Source organism: Myotis nattereri, assembly GCF_964212035.1.
Source record: "Myotis nattereri genome assembly, chromosome: 9".
Classification (NCBI taxonomy): Eukaryota; Metazoa; Chordata; class Mammalia; order Chiroptera; family Vespertilionidae; genus Myotis; species Myotis nattereri.
The window spans coordinates 81283201-81300843 of NC_138084.1; the positions used below are offsets into that span (position 1 = coordinate 81283201).

The window sequence follows — 17643 nt, forward strand, 5'->3', positions numbered from 1 at the left end:
TTGAGCATTTGGGTTTCAAAACTATCTTGGCTTAAGAAGTTTATCTCTTGGTGCCTGTATACTTGACAATGCTTGGCTATATTATACTTTCCCTTCTTATAGATTTAACCGCATTATTGTTATATTCCACTTCTTGGAAATGATACAGATGCTACTATATTTTCTTTTAAAACAAATGATGGTCCAGCCGTGTGGCTCAGTGGTTGAGCATTAATCTATGAACCAGAAGGTCACTGTTCAATTCCCGGTCAGGGCACATGCCGGTTACAGGCTTGATCCGCAGTGTGGGGCATGCAGGAGGCAGCCGATCAATGATTCTCTCTCATCACTGATGTTTCTATCTCCTCCCTCTCCATCTCTGAAATCAATAAAAATATATTTTAAAACAAATGATGAAAGAGTGTTTGCAAAGAAGTTGCTCTTCCCCCTAAGTGGCATTCATAGAGAACCAAGTGCCAGGGCATTGGCATTGCACAAGTCCCTTCCCGTATGGAAATTACTGTGTAATTTCTTCTCACCGAGCTCATCTTAAAACAGCACGACTGTTGGTCCTAAGGTTATGTATGATGCTTTGCAAGATTCTTTGGGAATCGCATGTAACAGTCGGTGTTGGGAGTATTTCAGGTAGTGCTCTCGTCGACTGCTTTACTGAGTCTTGGGGCAGTGACGCCAAGTGTAACGGGAGTCAGGATTGATTTCTGTTCTTAAGGTGGTAGCTGTCCCTTCCTTCACAAGGGATCTTAGGTGCCATCATGTCCTCTGCTGCCTTCTGCACTCGCCACTGTGTCTGCATCCCATCCCTGCTCAGCTGCTCGGGCTCGTCTCTGCACTGACCTCCTCTCTCCCGCATCGGCTTTCTCACCACTGGCTTGGTCTCATCAACATATAAAACTATCTTAATATAATCCTTTTTTAAAGTAAATTTTAAAAATAAGTACTTTTATTGATTTCAGAGAGGAAGGGGGAGGGAGTGAGAGATCCAAACATCAGTGATGACAGAGAATCATTGGTCGGCCGCCTCCTGCACGCCCCACACTGGGGATGGAGCCCGCAGCCCACATGTGCCCTGTCCGGGAATCCAACCCTGACCTCCTGGTTCTTAGGTCGACGCTCAGCCACTGACGCTCGCCGGCCGGGCTCTAATCCTTTTTACACAACCTGACCCCATGTCCTCCTCTAGCTACTACCCAATTTTCTGCAGCTTTTCACAGCAAAACTTCTTGAAAATGCGGTCTCCACTCTCTCACCGCGCATCCTGTCCTCAATCACTCCAGCTGGGCTTTACCCCCCGCGACCACTGAGAAATCTCACCAAGGCCCTCGGGGCCTCTCTCTGGCCACACTGAGTACATCACTCTCAGTTCTCGTCCTAGCGAACCCCTGGGTAGCGTTCGGACCGGCTGACCACTGGCGTCTTGAGTCTTTTCTTGGGTTCGGTAACACTGCGCTTAACCTGCTTTCTTCTCAACTCGCGGTGACTCGTTCCCAGTGCTCTGTGTGGCTCCCTCGGCTTGCTTGTCCAGAGGGCGGAGGCACGCTCCTGCTGCGTGGTCTCCGGGGCTCATCTCCGGGCCGAGGATCGTCACTCTGTCTGTCCCTAGTCCCAGGCGTGTGTAACCATCTGCCTGCTTGACATTTCCGTTTGGCTAATAATGGCGATGGTCAGCATTTATTCATATTTATTGTGGGCCAGCAGTATTTTGAGTACTTCACGTGGGTTATTCACCTGATCTTGACCGCCCTCTGAGGTGGCCACTGTCTCCCCGGCAAGGGGACAGGTATGCAGCGAAGCACCTGAAGATCCAGTAGGCGTCTTAGACTTCGCATGCTCACCGAGTCTTGTCTTCGGCTCTCTCCTTCCTCACTTTGGAATGGCTTTGCTACCTACCCAGTTGCTCAGGCAGGAAATGTAAGAGTTATCCCTGATTTCTCTTTTATTCGTATTCCGAATAACCCATCAGCAGAGTGTTTCTACATGACCTCCAGAATACCGTAAACGCAACCTCTCGTCAGTTCTGCCCCAACCCCACACTTAGCCATGGCAGTCTTCTGGCTACTTGGGCATCTCCTCGCTTGTGTTCTCACCTCACTAACGGCTGTTCTTCACACAACAGCTTTGTGCGCCAAGCGTGAACCGCCCCACGTTGCCATCCTTCGAAAGCTAGCTGAGGTTTTATTTTTCCTGCAGTGGGTTTCCTGGCCTTTTTCCTTAACCAGGGTAGGTAGCTCTGTGCATCTGGATCCATCCCTCTGGCATCGCGGGCATCACACTGTAACAGATATAATTTATTCACCTGTTGTTGGTAGACTACCAGGTCCGTAAAGGCAGAAATTGCCTTTTATCTGTTTATCCCTTCACCCTGAGAGGGAGCACATACACCGTCAGTGAATGAGTGGGTCTGTCCTCCAAGCCTGAGCGTGCTCTGTGTGCATTCTTAAAAGGACAGTCACATTGTCTAGTTCTTTGGAGCCCATAGTATATCTTACAGTGCTGTTACCACAGTAGGTACTTAATGTTTTTTAAAGCTATGGATTGCTTTTCCTTTATTTTCATTTTACAAACTTCTATTGAGTGCCAACTTTGTGCTGGATGCTAGGAATACAAGGATGAGCAAGTGGAACTGCGTGCCTCGGAGAGGGGACATTCTAGAGGACACATTTTTAATCCCCTGTGCTAATTAAGTATTAGTAATTGTGTGTGTACTATTATGTCTTTAAAATGCAACCTCAAGACCATGGTCCTTTAGAGCTTGTAGCAATAGACACAAAGGGAAATATGCCAGCAGAGGTGAACTGGAGAAAATTCCCAAAGCAGAGGGGTTCCTTTTTCTTTTTTTAAAAAATATCTGTTTTGATTTCAGAGAGGAAGGAGAGGGAGAGAGAAACATCAATGATGAGAGAGAATCATTGATTGGCTGCCTCCTGCACGCCCCTTGCTGGGGATCGAGCCCTTGAGGAGAATCGAACCCTGCCCTCCTGGTTCATAGGTCGACCGTCCATCGCTGAGCCTCGCCGCCACGCCCTCTTTCTTAATTGGAGCTGCTGAGGTGACACTGCGTCTTCATGTTTCTCGTCTTTGGTTGTCCACAGTCATCTCAGCTCTCCTGTGGCCTCCTCCTGTGGTGACACCATGTATGATGATGCCAAAACTAGAAGGCTCCAGAACAAAGACTTTTAAACAGTATCAGGGTGGTTTTGATACTTCACTGTGTGGTTATTGATGTTACTTTCAGTTGATTGATCAATAAACCTTTATAGTTGGAGAAATTTGATTTTTTCAAACTCTTAAGGCAGAACAATGTAGAGACATAAGGGTGCCGAGAGGGTGCCACGGGGCGTGGTTGAGCTGCCCGAGACTCCAGGCTCTGAGAGCTGCCGCCTCTTGTTAAAACAGAAGGAAGGGTGTGAGCAGGTGTCCCAGGCCTTTCAGACCTGAGGCCAGAGCAGTGGCGCTCACTGAGCAGAAGAGTTTCCAAGTAGCTCTGGGTTCCGCCCTCACCCGACGGGCGAGGAGCTCGAGGTGAGTGAGTTTTGCTCTCACTGCGGTACACTGGGGAGAATGTTTGGAAAGAACTAAAATCGATGTGGTTGGGTGTAGGGAGAAAAAGGCATTGAGGTCTGGCCGGTCACCGGTATTCTCAGAAACGGTGTCACACCTGATCACTGCCTTTGACTTAGATCGTGATGACCTACACTCTGCTTTCTAATGCTGGAGAGGTGCCTACCTGACAGACTGAGTGATGGAGATAGTGCCATTCTTAGGAAGAATAGGAGGAAAAATGAACTCTTCCAAGATTTAAACAAATTTTAAATTCCAGAATATGAATAACATAGTACTTTATCTTTCACTGACATTTAAAAAAAATTTTTTTGTATTAATTTTTAGAGAGGAAAAAAACATTGATGTGAGAGCCGAACATCAGTCGGCTGCCTTCTGCATGCCCCCCCTACAGGGGATCAAGCTCGAAACCCCTGGCACGTGCCCTGACCCAACAGGAATCCAGCCTGCCACCTGTCAGTGCACAGGATATCACCCAACCCGCTGAGCCACACGGGCCAGGGCATTTTCACCGACATTCTACTGCCACTTGGTTGTGAACGGAGGCCGAGACGGTCGCAGGCCTGCTTGCCTTCTGTGCTTATTGGGAGCAGGAGCCATGCCTTACTGATCTGCATGTGGTGCGGATAGCATCACTGTCCCACTGACAGATTCTGAGTGGTTTTTGAGTGAATGAACAAGTAAAAGAAATAGCGCTTATTTGATGCCGAAACCGGTTTGGCTCAGTGGATAGAGCGTCAGCCTGCGGACTGAAGGGTCCCAGGTTTGATTCCGGTCAAGGGCATGTACCTGGGTTGCAGGCACTTCCCCAGTGGGGAGTGTGCAGGAGGCAGCTGATCGATGTTTCTCTCTCATCGATGTTTCTAGCTCTCTATCTCTCTCCCTTCCTCTCTGTAAAAAATCAATAAAATATATTTAAAAAAAAAAAAAGAAATAGCGCTTATTTGAAAAGTTGACTAGTGGTACATAATTTTTTTTAAACACAGAATTTTATGTATTTTTCTAAAACATCTTCATTATATTCATTATATTGCCCGGCTGGCATGGCTCAGGGGTTGAGCATCAACCTAGGAACCAAGAGGTCACCAGTTCGATTCCCGGTCAGGGCACCTGCCTGGGTTGCAGGCTCCATCCCCAGTGTGGGGCGTGCAGGAGGAGCTGATCGATGATTCTTTCTCATCATTGATGTTTCTTGCTCTCCTCCCTTCTCTGAAATTAATAAAAATATATTTTTTTAAAATAAAAATAACATAAAATGTCTTCATTATATTTTATATGTAAACATTATCTTTGTTTTTTTTTTAAATATATTTTATTGATTTTTTACAGAGAGGAAGGGAGGGAGATAGAGAGTTAGAAACATCGATGAGAGAGAAACATCGATCAGCTGCCTCCTGCACACCTCCTACTGGGGATGTGCCCGCAACCCAGGTACATGCCCTTGACCGGAACCGAACCCGGGACCCTTCAGTCCACAGGCCGACGCTCTATCCACTGAGCCAAACCGGTTCCGGTGTAAACATTATCTTTAATAATTATTTTGGGTTCACTTATGTTTAGTGGAAAAAAATATTCCTATTGCTTCATCACTTACAAATATAACCAGCTATTAAAGAATTAAAATTCTGCATTAAAATATAAGTTATCAAATTTTAAGATACTTATGAATAAAGTAGAATTTACAAATAAAGGTATGTTTAGAAACTCTCAAATAACTGGTTGCCCTAGAGTTAGAGATAGGAATAATAAAGAAATTCTATACATTTATTGTTTATATAATTAGATTTCACTTAGGAAGTGACATTAGTTTAATTGCATTCTTTAAAATTTTTTATTTTTAAATTGCGGTTGCTGTACAATATTATATTAGTTTCAGGTATACCACTGTGTGATTAGACATTTATATAACTTACAAAGTGGTCACCCCGCCAAATCTGGTTCCCATCTGACACCGTATAGTCACCATATTATTAGCTATGTTCTCTGTGCTGTGGTTTAGATCCCTGTGACTGTTTTTTGGGGGCGGGATGACATTGGTTAATACAATTATGTAGGTTTCAGGGATACAATTCTGTAATATATCTTCTGTATATTGTGTGCTCACCATCTCAAGTCAAATCTCCTTCCATCACCATTTAGCCACCTGTTAGTCTATCCTGTCTTCCCTCACCCCCTTTACCAGACTGTTGTCTGTCTATGAGGTTGTGTGTTTGTTTGTTTGCTTGCGGGTTTTTTTGCTTAATCCCTTCACCTTTTCCACTCAGCGCGCCTCCCCTATGACAGCAGTTAGTCCTTTCTCTTTATCTATGAGTCTGTTTCTGTTTTGCTTTGTTTTTGTTCCTTAGATTCCACATATAAGTGAAATTCTATGGTATTTGTCTTTCTCTGACTGGCTTATTTCTCTTAGCATAATACTCTCCAGATCCATCAACACTGTCAGAAAGGGTAAGATTCCCTTTTTTACGGCCAAGTAGTATTCCACGGTGTAAACGTACCACCCATGACTGTTCTGGCACTACCGACTTGTACTTCTCAATTCCTTCACTTTTCCCCACACTCCCTCAACCCTCTCCTGTCTGGCAGCCATCAAAATGTTCTTTGTATCTGTGAGTCTGTTTCTGTTCTACGTGTTCATTTCTTTTGTTTTTTTTAGATGCCGCATATCAGCGAACTCATCTGGCATTTGTCTTTCTCTTAGTTCAATCAGCACTATACCCTGTTGGTCCAACTATATTGTTGCAGATGGCAAGATTCATTCTTTTTCATGCCTGAGTCATATTCCATTGTAATATGCACCACTTCTTTACCCATCCATCGATTGGTGGGCACTGAAGTCCCTATTGTAAATAATGCTGCAGGGAACATATGGATGGACATGTCTTTTCAATTGAGTGTTTTGGTTTCTTCGGATAAATGCCCAAAAGTAGAATTGCTGGATCCTTTGTCTCCTGTTATAGCCTTTGTTTTAAAGTCTATTTTGTCTGGTATAAGTACTGCTACCCCAGCATTTGTTTGTTTGTTTGTTTCCATTTTCATGAAATATTTTTTCCCCATCCTTTTCTTTCAGTCTGTTTGTGTCTTTCTATCTGAAGCAGGTCTGTTGTAGACAGCATATGTAAGGGTCTTGTTTTGTTATCCACATAGCCACCATATGTCTTTTTTAAAAAATATATATTTTTATTGATTTCAGAGAGGAAGGAAGGGAGAGAGAGAATCATTGATCGGCTGCCTCCTGCATGCCCCCTACTGGGGATCGATCCCACAACCTGGGCATGTGCCCTTTTACCAGAATCGAACCCAGGACCCTTCAGACCTCAGGCCAACGTTTTACCCATCTTTATCCACCGAGCCAAACCAGTTAGGGGCACCACCATATGTCTTTGGAGCATTTAAGCCATTTGCACTTCAAGTAATTGTTAATAGGTATGTTGTTATTGCCATATTATTATTCACATTTTTAAATCTTTCTTTCCCCCCCACCCCCTTCTTTTTAAAGAAGTCCCTTTAACATTTTCTGTAATGCTGGTTTGGTGGTGATGAATTTCTTTAGCTTTTTCTTGTCTGGGAAGTTCTTTATCTGTTCTTCGATTTTAGAATGATAGCTTTACTAGGCAGAGTAATCTTGGTTGTAAGTCCTTGCTTTTCTTCACTTTGAATATTTCTTGGGACTCTCTTCTGGCCTGAAATGTTTCTTTAGAGAAATCAGCTGGCAGTCTTATGGGAGCTCCCTTGCAGGTAACTAACTGCTTTTCTCTTGCTGTTTTTAAGATTCTCTCTTTGTCTTTAACCTTTGGAATTTTAATTTTGATGTGTCTTGATTTGGGGTCTCTTTCAGTTCATCTTATTTGGTACTCTGCACTTCCTGGACTTCTGTGTGTCTTTCCTTCACTGAGTTAGGGAAGTTTTCTGTCATTTTTTCCAAATACATTTTCAATCTCTTGCTCTCTCTTCTTCTTCTAGTACCTCTGTAATGCCAATATTGGTACACCTGATGTTGACCCAGAGATCCCTTAAACTATCCTCATTTTTAAAAAATTGATTTTAGAGAGATATAGGTAGAGAGGGGGAGAGAGAAACATTGATTTTGTTATTCCACTTATTTTTTTAATATATAGTTTTATTGATTTTAGAGAGAAACACTAATCTGAGAGAGAAACATCGATTGGTTGTTTTTCACATGCAACCCAACCAGGAATCAAATGTGCAACCCAGATATGTCCTGACCTTTCGGTGCGTGGGATGACACCCAACCAACTGATCCACACTGGCCAGGGCTGTTGTTCCTCTTACTTAATCATTCATTGGTTGATTCTTGTATGTAGCCTGGCTGGGGATCAAATCTACAACCTTGGGTATTGGGACAATGGTCTCACCAACTGAGCTACCCGAGTATGGTAAACGATCCTCATTTGGGGAATTTTTTTTCTTTTGGCTGTTCTGATTGGGTGTTTTCTGCTTGCTTATATTGCAAATGTTGATTTGACCCTCTGCTTCATCTGCTCCACTGTGGATTCCCTGTAGATTATTCATTTCAGTCAGTGTATTTTTCATTCCTGACTGGTTCTTTTTTATGTTTTCTAGTTCTATTTTATGTTTTCTATCTCTTTGTTGAAGTTCTAAGTTTCTCTACTTTTCCCCTAAGTTCATTGAGCATCCTTATGACCAGTGTTTTGGACTTTGCTCTGGTAGATGGCTTGTCTCTATTTTGTTTTGTTCTGTTCTTTCATTTGGGACATGCTTCTTTGTCTCCACTTTTTGGCAGCCTCCCTGTGCTTGTTTCTATGTGTGAGGGAGAACTGCTATGTATTCCAGTCTTGGTAGAGTGACTTTATGTAGCAGGTGATCGGCGGGGCCCAGTGGCACAGCCTCCCAGGTCACCTGAGCGGGTTGCTCCAGGTGCACCCTGTGTAGTTGCAACTCCTGTTGTAGTTGAGCCTTTATCGCTGTTGGCACATCAGTGGGAGGGACTTACCCCCAGGCTGATCGGCTGCCGGGACTGGCTGCCGCCACTTTAGAGGGTCAGCTGTGCAGGTCACTCCATGGAGCAGGACTCACGTTAGTGGGTTCAAATATCTGCGGAGTCCACCCCTGGAGTGTGTCACTTGTGGAGGTGGTTAGGTGGTGCTTTGACATGGTCTGAAGCTGTCCACTGGGTGTGCTGGCTCTGGGGCCTGCTGGGAGGTGCAGGCCAAGGTCAGCTGCTGCCTGTGCCTTGCCAAGGGCCACTTGGCATGAGCTACTTGCGCTGGGCTTGGAGGTGCCTGGGAGAGGCCCAGCTTCGAACCAAGATGGACGGCTGCTAGTGGTGAGCCTGGGGCCACTTAGCCAGAGAGGTATGGGACATGCTGAAGACAGATGTGGCTTGCATGAGAGACTTTTAGGAAAGTCGGCAACGTAAGTCAAGACAGGCCGGTTCTATGGAAAAGCCACTGGAGGCGGCTTGGTTGGGCCTGCAGGTTGGGGGTGGGGAGGACTGGGTCTTAGGGAATCACCAGGGCTGGGCAAATAGTGAGCCAGGTTCATAAAGACTTAGATATTGCACTGCCTGTTGGCTCTATGGTGGGGAGGGCTCAGAAAGGAACAGTGGCCTCTGCCATCACTTCTGTCTGGGAAAAAGCTGCCCCTTTAAACCTCACCCTAATGCCAGACAATTTAGTTCCTCCCTATATGTCCCTGATCCTTTCAAGTTGCTGCCCGAGTGCTGGAACTCAGAGGGAGTGAATCCAAATAAGTCCGTGCATGGATCCTTTAAGAGGAACTGCCTGGGACTCCAGCAGCCTGAGTCTCCCTCAGCCTCAATCCCTGCTGGTTTTTACCGCCAAAATTTACCGGGACTTTAATTTCCAGCACTGGAACCCTGGCCCTGTTGTGGGGCTCTACAGCCAAAATATCCCTTTTAATTTAAAAAAATTGATCAATTGATTGATTGATTGATTGATTTGAGAGAGAGAGAGAGAGAAGCATTGATTTGTTGTTCCACTTATTTATGCATTTGTTGGTTGATTCTTGTGTGTGTGTTCTGACTATGGATCTGATCCACAACCTTAGTGTTTTGGAATGATGCTCTAACGGTTAGAGTCTAACCAATTGAACTACCTAGCCAAGGCATCCCTTCTGATTTTTAACTGTCACACATGGGTACTAGCCCATTGTGCCTCTCCACCCCCCTACCAGTCTCAATGTGGCTTCTTTGTGTCCTAGTTATAGGACTTCAGTTTAGCCAGATTTCAGGAGGCTCTGAAAGATGATCGTTCTGTTGTTTAGTTGTGATTTTGATGTGGCCGTGGAGGTTTGGAGTACCATGTCTACCTGCGCCACCATCTGGACGGGGCGCTCCTCCATTGCATCTTAATCTCTGGAAGCTAGATACGATTTAACGGTGTTTTACGGTGCTCCGCTTGACAAGGAGATGGGAAAGTGTTAGAATCTGGGGGATCTAGTCTCCAGGGCCATCATTGTTTAGAAGAAAGAGGTTGAATGGCTTTTGAAAAAAAAATTTTTATTGTTTAAAGTATTACATATGTCTCTTTTTTCCCTCAGCCGTTCCTACCCCTCAACGTATGCCCTCACCCGCCCCCAACCCCCCCAGTGTCTGTGTCCATTGGTTAGGCTTATATGCATGCATACAAATCCTTTGGTTGATCTCTTCCCCCTTACCCCCACTCTCCCCTACCTTCCCTCTGAGGTTTAATGGTCTGATTGATGCTTCTGTGTCTCTGGATCTGTTTTTGTTTATCAGTTTTTGTTGTTCATATATTCCACAAATGAGTGAGATCATGTGATACTTATCTTGCTCTGACTGGTTTATTTCACTTAGCATAATGCTCTTCAGGTCCATCCATGCTGTTGCAAATGGTAAAAGTTCCCTTTTTTTCCACAGCGTAGTATTCCATTGTGTAGATGTACCACAGTTTTCTAATCCACTCATCTGCTGATGGGCACTTAGGCTGTTTCCAAATCTTAGCTATGGTGAATTGTGCTGCTGTGAACATAGGGGTGCATATGTCCTTTCTGATTGGTGTTTCTGAGGTTGGATGGCTCTTGCTTATGCTCTCTCGTGGAATGCTGTGCTCATCAGAGGAAGCACTGTTAGAAGGGAATGTGTGTGATCAGTGGCTGTTCGGGCCCAGTTCTTAGGAAGATTTCGTTATGTGCAGCATGGGTCTCTCCTGCAGCCTGCCTCCTCAGGGTGCCCAGGGCCATGGTGTTTGCCACAGAACCAAACATGGATTTAATCGGGGTTCTTTCTGTTGCTGTTTTTTGTAGATATTTTTGTAGATATTTTGCAGTCGTCTTTAATTTCTAGGAAAGTCTAAACCCTCTGGAATCCAGAACTGTTGGCTTGTTACTAAGTCTTTCCGGAACCCAGTGTTTAAAGTGGGTGATGGGATCAAGAGGAGAGCAGGGAAGGCCTCGCTTCAGCACCTCTTGCAGCCATGCGTTCCCAGCGCTGTCTCGCTTTGGCTTTCCTTAACAATTTTCAGGGCTCTTATATCTAGCATTGGGAGTTCTGAGTTAGGAGAGAGAGGGAGGGGGTTCTTCAGCTCTGTGAGGCTTTTGAATGTGGCTAACCCGTCTGGGTTATGTGAGCAAGAGGTACTTATTATTTTAAGCATGTTTCAATAAGTCAACTGGTAATGTTTAAAGTGAAAAGAAAGTTCTTGGGTGGAAATACCGTCTTTTTGGACTGCCTACTCTTTTCTTATTTAATTAACGACCATAGGGAACGAGTTACTGGTTTGCCATTTTGGAAAGTAGAGCATTTGCAAACTTTAAACATTGGCAGTGTCAGTTACGTTACTGCTGGGCAGCGCCGTAATACTCTGCCTTGGAGCACATTGCAATTAGGATCAGAGTTTCGTTACATTTAGTGAAAGTGAACTGTAGAAAGTGTGCTCACTGCGGTTGCTGGTAATAAACGTAGCAATATGGATCTTTTATATTCCCTTTATAGATTACAATTTTTTTCTTCAAATTCTCACCTAGGGATGGGTTTTCATTGACTTTAGAGAGAGAGGGAGAGAGAGGAACATTGATGTGAGAGAGAAAACATCCACCAGTTGTCTCCCACATGTGCCCAGCTGGGGATCAAACCCGCAACTTTTTGCTGTACGGGACCCCACTCCAACCCGCTGAGCCAGATTAGTCGTCTTTTATTGCCTCGCCTGTTGGCTGTCATGAATACAGTTGATAGGACTGTCTCCCCTGGCAGCACTTGGAGCATGAAATTCATGCACTTAGCACTGCAGTCCCCTGGTAAGTGTTGGGAAGTCCGCAGATGCCTTCGAAATGCACACATTAGCAGGCTGTTCCATGAGGATAGGATAATGCGGGAGAAGCATGAACGAAAGCAGAAATGTAAGGGTCTGAAAATGGGCATCACCTTACTTTAACAGTAGCTGAAAGAATAGCAAATTTTGTACTGCAGCTGGTTTATTTGATTCTTTTAAATATTTATAGTTTTAAATTATAACTATTATGGTAGGAAGTCCATTGTACCTGTTATTAGGCAAGTCATTTGGTCCCTCAAAACTTCAGTAATTAGGACTACATAAATTACGTAACTTACCTAATTCATTTTATTTACTCGGGACAGCACTCCAATAATGAAATTAAGATATGGAAGTAGTGAGTGACGTGACTAATATCACTGAACCTGCATGTGCTAGAGCTGAGACCGCAGACAGGTCTTCACTCTCAGGGTGTCACGTGCAGTAGATGGCAGACGGAACTGCCCCCGGAAAATTCTAACATACTGCCATTGTTGTTTTGTGTGTGTGTGTGTTTTTACTGCATCTGAGGCAATTTATCAGGGCCTATTTTATTTGTCTGCTTTTTTCTCAAAGTACCTGTTAGGATTACTATTTTAAATGTGTTTTTTTTAAATATATTTTTATTGCCCTAACCGGTTTGGCTCAGTGAATGGAGCGTCGGCCTGCGGACTGAAGGGTCCCAGGTTCGATTCCAGTCAAGGGCATGTGTCTTGGTTGCGGGCACATCCCCAGTGGGAGGTGTGCAGGGGGCAGCTGATCGATGTTTCTCTCTCATCAATGTTTCTAGTTCTCTATCCCTCTCCCTCTCTGTAAAAAATCAATAAAATATATATATTTTTAAAAAAAATATTTTTATTAATTTCAGGGAGGAAGGAAGAGGGAGAGAGAGTTAGAAACATCGCTGATAAGAGAAAATCATTGATTGGCTGCCTCCTGAACGCTCCCCACTGGGGATTGAGCCCACAACCTGGGCACACACCCTCGACTGGAATCGAACCTGGGACCCTTGAGTCTGCAGGTCGATGCTCTATACCAGGGGTGGGAAAACTTTTTGACTCGAGGGCCACACTGGGTTCTTAAACTGGACCGGAGGGCCGGAACAAAAGCATGGATGGAGTGTTTGTGTGAACTAATAAAAATTCAAAGTAAACATCATTACATAAAAGGGTACAGTCTTTTTTTTTTTTTTTTTAGTTTTATTCATTTCAAACTGGCCGGATCCAGCCCGTGGGCCGTAGTTTGCCCACTGAGCAAAACCCTCTAGGACTTAAATCTCTTTTTTAAAAGTACTTTTTTAGCCCTAGCCGGTTTGGCTCACTGGATGGAGCGTCGGCCTGGGGACTGAAGAGTCCCTGGTTCGATTCTGGTCAAGGGCATGTACCTTGGTTGCAGGCACACCCCCACTAGGGAGTGTGCAGGAGGCGGCTGATCGATGCTTCTCTCTCATCGATGTTTCTAACTCTCTATCCCTCTCCCTTCCTCTCTGTAAAAAATCAATAAAATATATTTAAAAAATTAAATAAAAGTACTTTTTAAAAAATATATTTTTATTGATTTTTTTTTTTTTTTTTTTTTAGAGGGAGAGGAGAGAGAAACATTGATGTGAGAGATGGAAACTTTGATTGACTGCCTCCTGCATACCCAATACCCAGAATAAAGCCTGTAACCCTGGCATGTGCCCTGACAAGGAATTGAACCGGCAACCTTTCAGGGCATGAGGTGATGCCCAACCAACTGAGCCACACTGGGCGGAGGCCCAAAAGTACATTTTAAAAATTAACAATATGGGACTTCCATAATTGTGAAAATATTTTTGGATTATTTAATTGTTTTTTGAGTTTGGACTTTTTTTTTTATAATGTTGTATCTTACAAGGGTAACTCCTAAAATCATTCAAGAAATGCATTTGGGGTGAAGCCCCATTTGTCCTAGATTGCCCTAACTTGTTTTAGGATGAAGACAGAGGGTTTTTTCTTATTCACAAATGATGTCCAAATAGAGTTTACTTTAAATTTTATTTAATGATTAAAGAAGAGATTGTGTAAAAAGTACTTTAGCATGCCTTAAATTTAGGTTTAATTCTTAGAATTATAATACAGTGGGGCCTTGACTTACGAGTTTAATTCGTTCCGTGACGGAGCTCGTAACTCAGATTACTCGTATGTTAAATCAACAGTGAACGAGTGAGACACGTGATGCTGGGCTGATGTTGTGGTGTTCACTGTGACGTTCGCTGTGCCAACTAGCGGTGGGGTATCTGAAGCTGGCTCGTAACCCGAATTTTAGCTTGCAACTCAAAGCAAAAAATCGGCCGAGAGACGGCTCGTATCTCGAAAAACTCGTTAGTCGGAACTCTCATAAGTCAAGGCCCCACTGTACTATACAAAGAAATCTCTTTGAAGAGGATAATTATCGTTTTTCCTTAAATACTTCAAGAATTTTAACAGTGTAAGAGCAAGAACCTTTTTAGATTCTAATGCGAATGATCTCTCTGTTGCATTTTATCTCAAGTCTTGACCCCAAACATTAAATGCTCTTTAAAAGCATTTAAATTTGAGAACTGAACCTGCTAATTTGCCCAGAAGGTTGCGTGTATCTTTGCATCTGTCCTGGTTAATCAGGGTGAACAGGCGGCACCCGCCTCGGGCTTCTCGCTGCCGGGCAGCAGCTTCAGGACGTGCACCGGTGCGGACACCCCGCGGTCTTCACTCCCCAGAGGAAAGTTCGGGGCTTTCATTGTTGGAACTTAGCTTGGGGCTTATCGGTAGACATTGGAGGTTCAAGAATATCTGCCTTTCCTTCCTTATTTTGTTCTTGTTTTGTGTGGATTTTGTTTCTGGAATTTGAAATTCTTTCTCATCTCTCTCTGGAAGGAACTCTTACTCTCGGACTCATTGAATTTCTATTCATCAGTTTTGTCTAAATAGACCATCCTTTGTGAGAACTTGTTCTAAATAGGTTCAGTCCCTGGCATTTATTTTTTAAAGGGCAGGTTAAAACTGAGAAGTAAGGAGAAGGTTTTGCCCGAAGTAGAACTGAGAGTAAGGTGCTTTCCTGCCTTCCTTTTGAGTGAATCTCACCGCCCTGTGGCCAGTTCATGATCGCTCTCATAGATGCTGCTGCCCACCATTACGTCTCTCGTCACAGGGCCTTTTAAAATGATGCCACAAAATGCATGTTGAGAATCATTGGATCTCAAATGAACAGAAATCACAGCTAGATGTCTGTTCCTGAGTTAAGGAACTGACGATCATGGCCACTTCAGTCTCTATTAATATTGAGTAAACCAGAGATTATGATATTGTTTATGTTACTCTTTATATGTTTGTAGTTGTAACTACCTGTTGAAGAGATTTGTTTTATTGACTTTGTGCTGATTTGATGACTTCAATTGCTTTGGGCTGCATCTCTAGATTGAAATGTAGGATTGTCTCTTGGGTCCTGGGCATCAGAGATGCTATGTCCATGCATTGCTCAGTGACACGCAGCTCCCATTGGTCTGTGATGAAGCTGTAATGCCTGGGTCCATTCATTTCAACCACAGTTATTTTAAATATCCATGTGAATGATGATGATTAATATATAAAAGCTAATTTTCAAAATTATTTTTGTCTCCTCTGGGCATTTCTTTAGGGTTTGTTCATGTTCATGCTTTGGTTTCTGACTTTAAAATGATTTTCCTTTGTTGTAGGATGAGCAGTTCTTAGGTTTTGGCTCAGATGAAGAAGTCAGAGTACGAAGTCCCACCAGGTCTCCTTCAGGTACGGCTGAGCATGCGCATGGCGCCTTTACTTTTTGTTTGTGAAGAGACTGTGGCTTCCCCTTTCCTTCTTTGCATGGAAAGGATGGTCTTAAATACGAGGGGTTTTGGGGTGCACCCTTCCTTTTCCCTCACACTAAGTAACACAAGGCTTATGGAACAGACCTCTTTCTGGGACTTCTCCACCAGGCTTCTCTGTGGGAACCCACGAGGCCTGGGAGGTCGATTTCCATGGCGTGAGGGAACCTGATACAGCACCTCAGATTTATATATTTGGGATGATATGGTAGTATACAGGGTAGGTTTACAGTTGTGAGTACATGAAACAGTTTATTCTTTTATTATTCTTTGGTAATAATTATATTATTTTCCATATGAACACTGTAAACCTACTTTTGCCCCACCCTATCTATGACTTTGGGAATAACTTGGCCATTGTTTTTTACAGATGAAGTTTGGTCTATTATTGTCAAAGAACTAACAACAAAATATTAGCACTGTGTGAATGTGAATGTTTTGCCTGATTCTTGAAAGGCTGTATTAAAATAAAACAAAAATGATATGGTATATCTCCATTTATAAGCAATATTTTTGTCATTGTTTTCACCAAGAAAATATCTAGACTGTCTTCAGGTTCTAGACTTACAGTAGTTTTCTGATAGACAGTTATCAGTGGAAATAACATTTAATGCCTTGCAGAATGCCATTCTAATAGGAGAGGGCTATAGATTTTTTTTTTAATCTTCACCTGAGGATATTTTTTCCATTGCTTTAAAGAGAGGGAGGGAAGGAGAAGGAGAGAGAGAGAAACATCAGTGTGAGAGAGACACATCATTATTGGTTGCCTCCCGCATGTGGGGAGCAAACCCGCAACCGAGGTGCATGCCCTTGACCGGGAAGCGAACCCTCGACCCTTTGGTTTGCAGAGCAACATCAGGCAGGGTGGCTATCGATCTTTTGCTGGAGAAAACATTCCCTGTCTCTGCTGCTATTCTGTATTCTTGCAAGATTCTCTGACTTTATGTGGATAGACAATGGGCGGTGTTTTTGCTCTTTGACATTGACTCAGTTTGTGAGGTTTGTTAGCAGTTGGGTTACTTAAGAGTCATGTGCTATACAGTAATCTGATTCAGACACATAAGTGGACATTTTTTCCTTTCCCAGGTGGGGGTGGTATTGCTATTATAGTGGGGGATCAGCCAGTAAGAACCCAGTATCTGTGCCATTCAGACAGTGGCATTGTTCTCATTAATATGTGGTGAAATCTTAAACCTTCATATCATAACGTGATTTTTTATTTTATTTTCAAAAATACTTTTATTGATTTTAGAAGAGGGGAGAGGCAGAGAGATAGAAACATGAATGGTGAGAAAGAATCATTGATTGGCTGCCTTCTGCATGCCCCCTGCTGGGGTTCAAGCCTGCAACCCAGGCATGTGCCCTTGAATTGAACCTGGGACCCTTTAGTCCGCAGGCCGACGCTCTGTCTACTGAGCCAAGCCAACTAGGGGTCATAAAGTGATTTTACAGATCATGTGGTCTAGCCCTTCATTAGTAAATGACAAAGTGAGGCCCAGAAGATACATGAGCAATTATTGCAGGTGGTTTGTGAGTTCTGTGACTGTGGATGTGGGAGCTGGCGGCAGGGCAAGGCTCTGCCTTTTCTGCTTCACCAAAAGCTTCTTTTAAAAGTTGGGTAGAAGAGGCCTTCAGAATTAACCCAGGCCTGTGGTGGCCAGGTTCAAGTCCACCAGGCGGATCAGGAATCTGGGGAGGTCCTTCTCTGGTAGGAGTTCACTTTTTAATAGTTTCCTTGGAAGTGTTCTTGGCGATCGGTGTGCTTGGAATGTTGTCTTGGTTGTTTAAAACCATATGGATATTCTTCATTCTTGTTGTCATTGGTATACATATTGAGAATGGATTTGTGAATCCTGCATCTATTAAGGGAAACCTCTCTCTTTCAAAAGCACAACAGTAAGCTCTTTGTTGATGTCTGTTCTGATAGAAAGTTGGTTCCATGGTCTAAAACGTTCATCACCATGGCATGCATCT

General features: G+C 43.6%; 1 protein-coding gene across 1 annotated transcript in view; it reads left to right on the top strand.

The window, feature by feature from the left end:
• The window catches only part of KMT2A (lysine methyltransferase 2A), a gene marked incomplete at its 5' end in the record, with an annotated part of 94728 nt that overhangs the window by 16662 nt on the left and 60423 nt on the right, over positions 1 to 17643 (top strand). The window contains one exon of the mRNA XM_081098550.1: positions 15523 to 15592. Within this exon, the coding sequence (XP_080954676.1) occupies positions 15523 to 15592 (70 nt within the window). The remainder of the gene's footprint in view (positions 1 to 15522; positions 15593 to 17643) is intronic.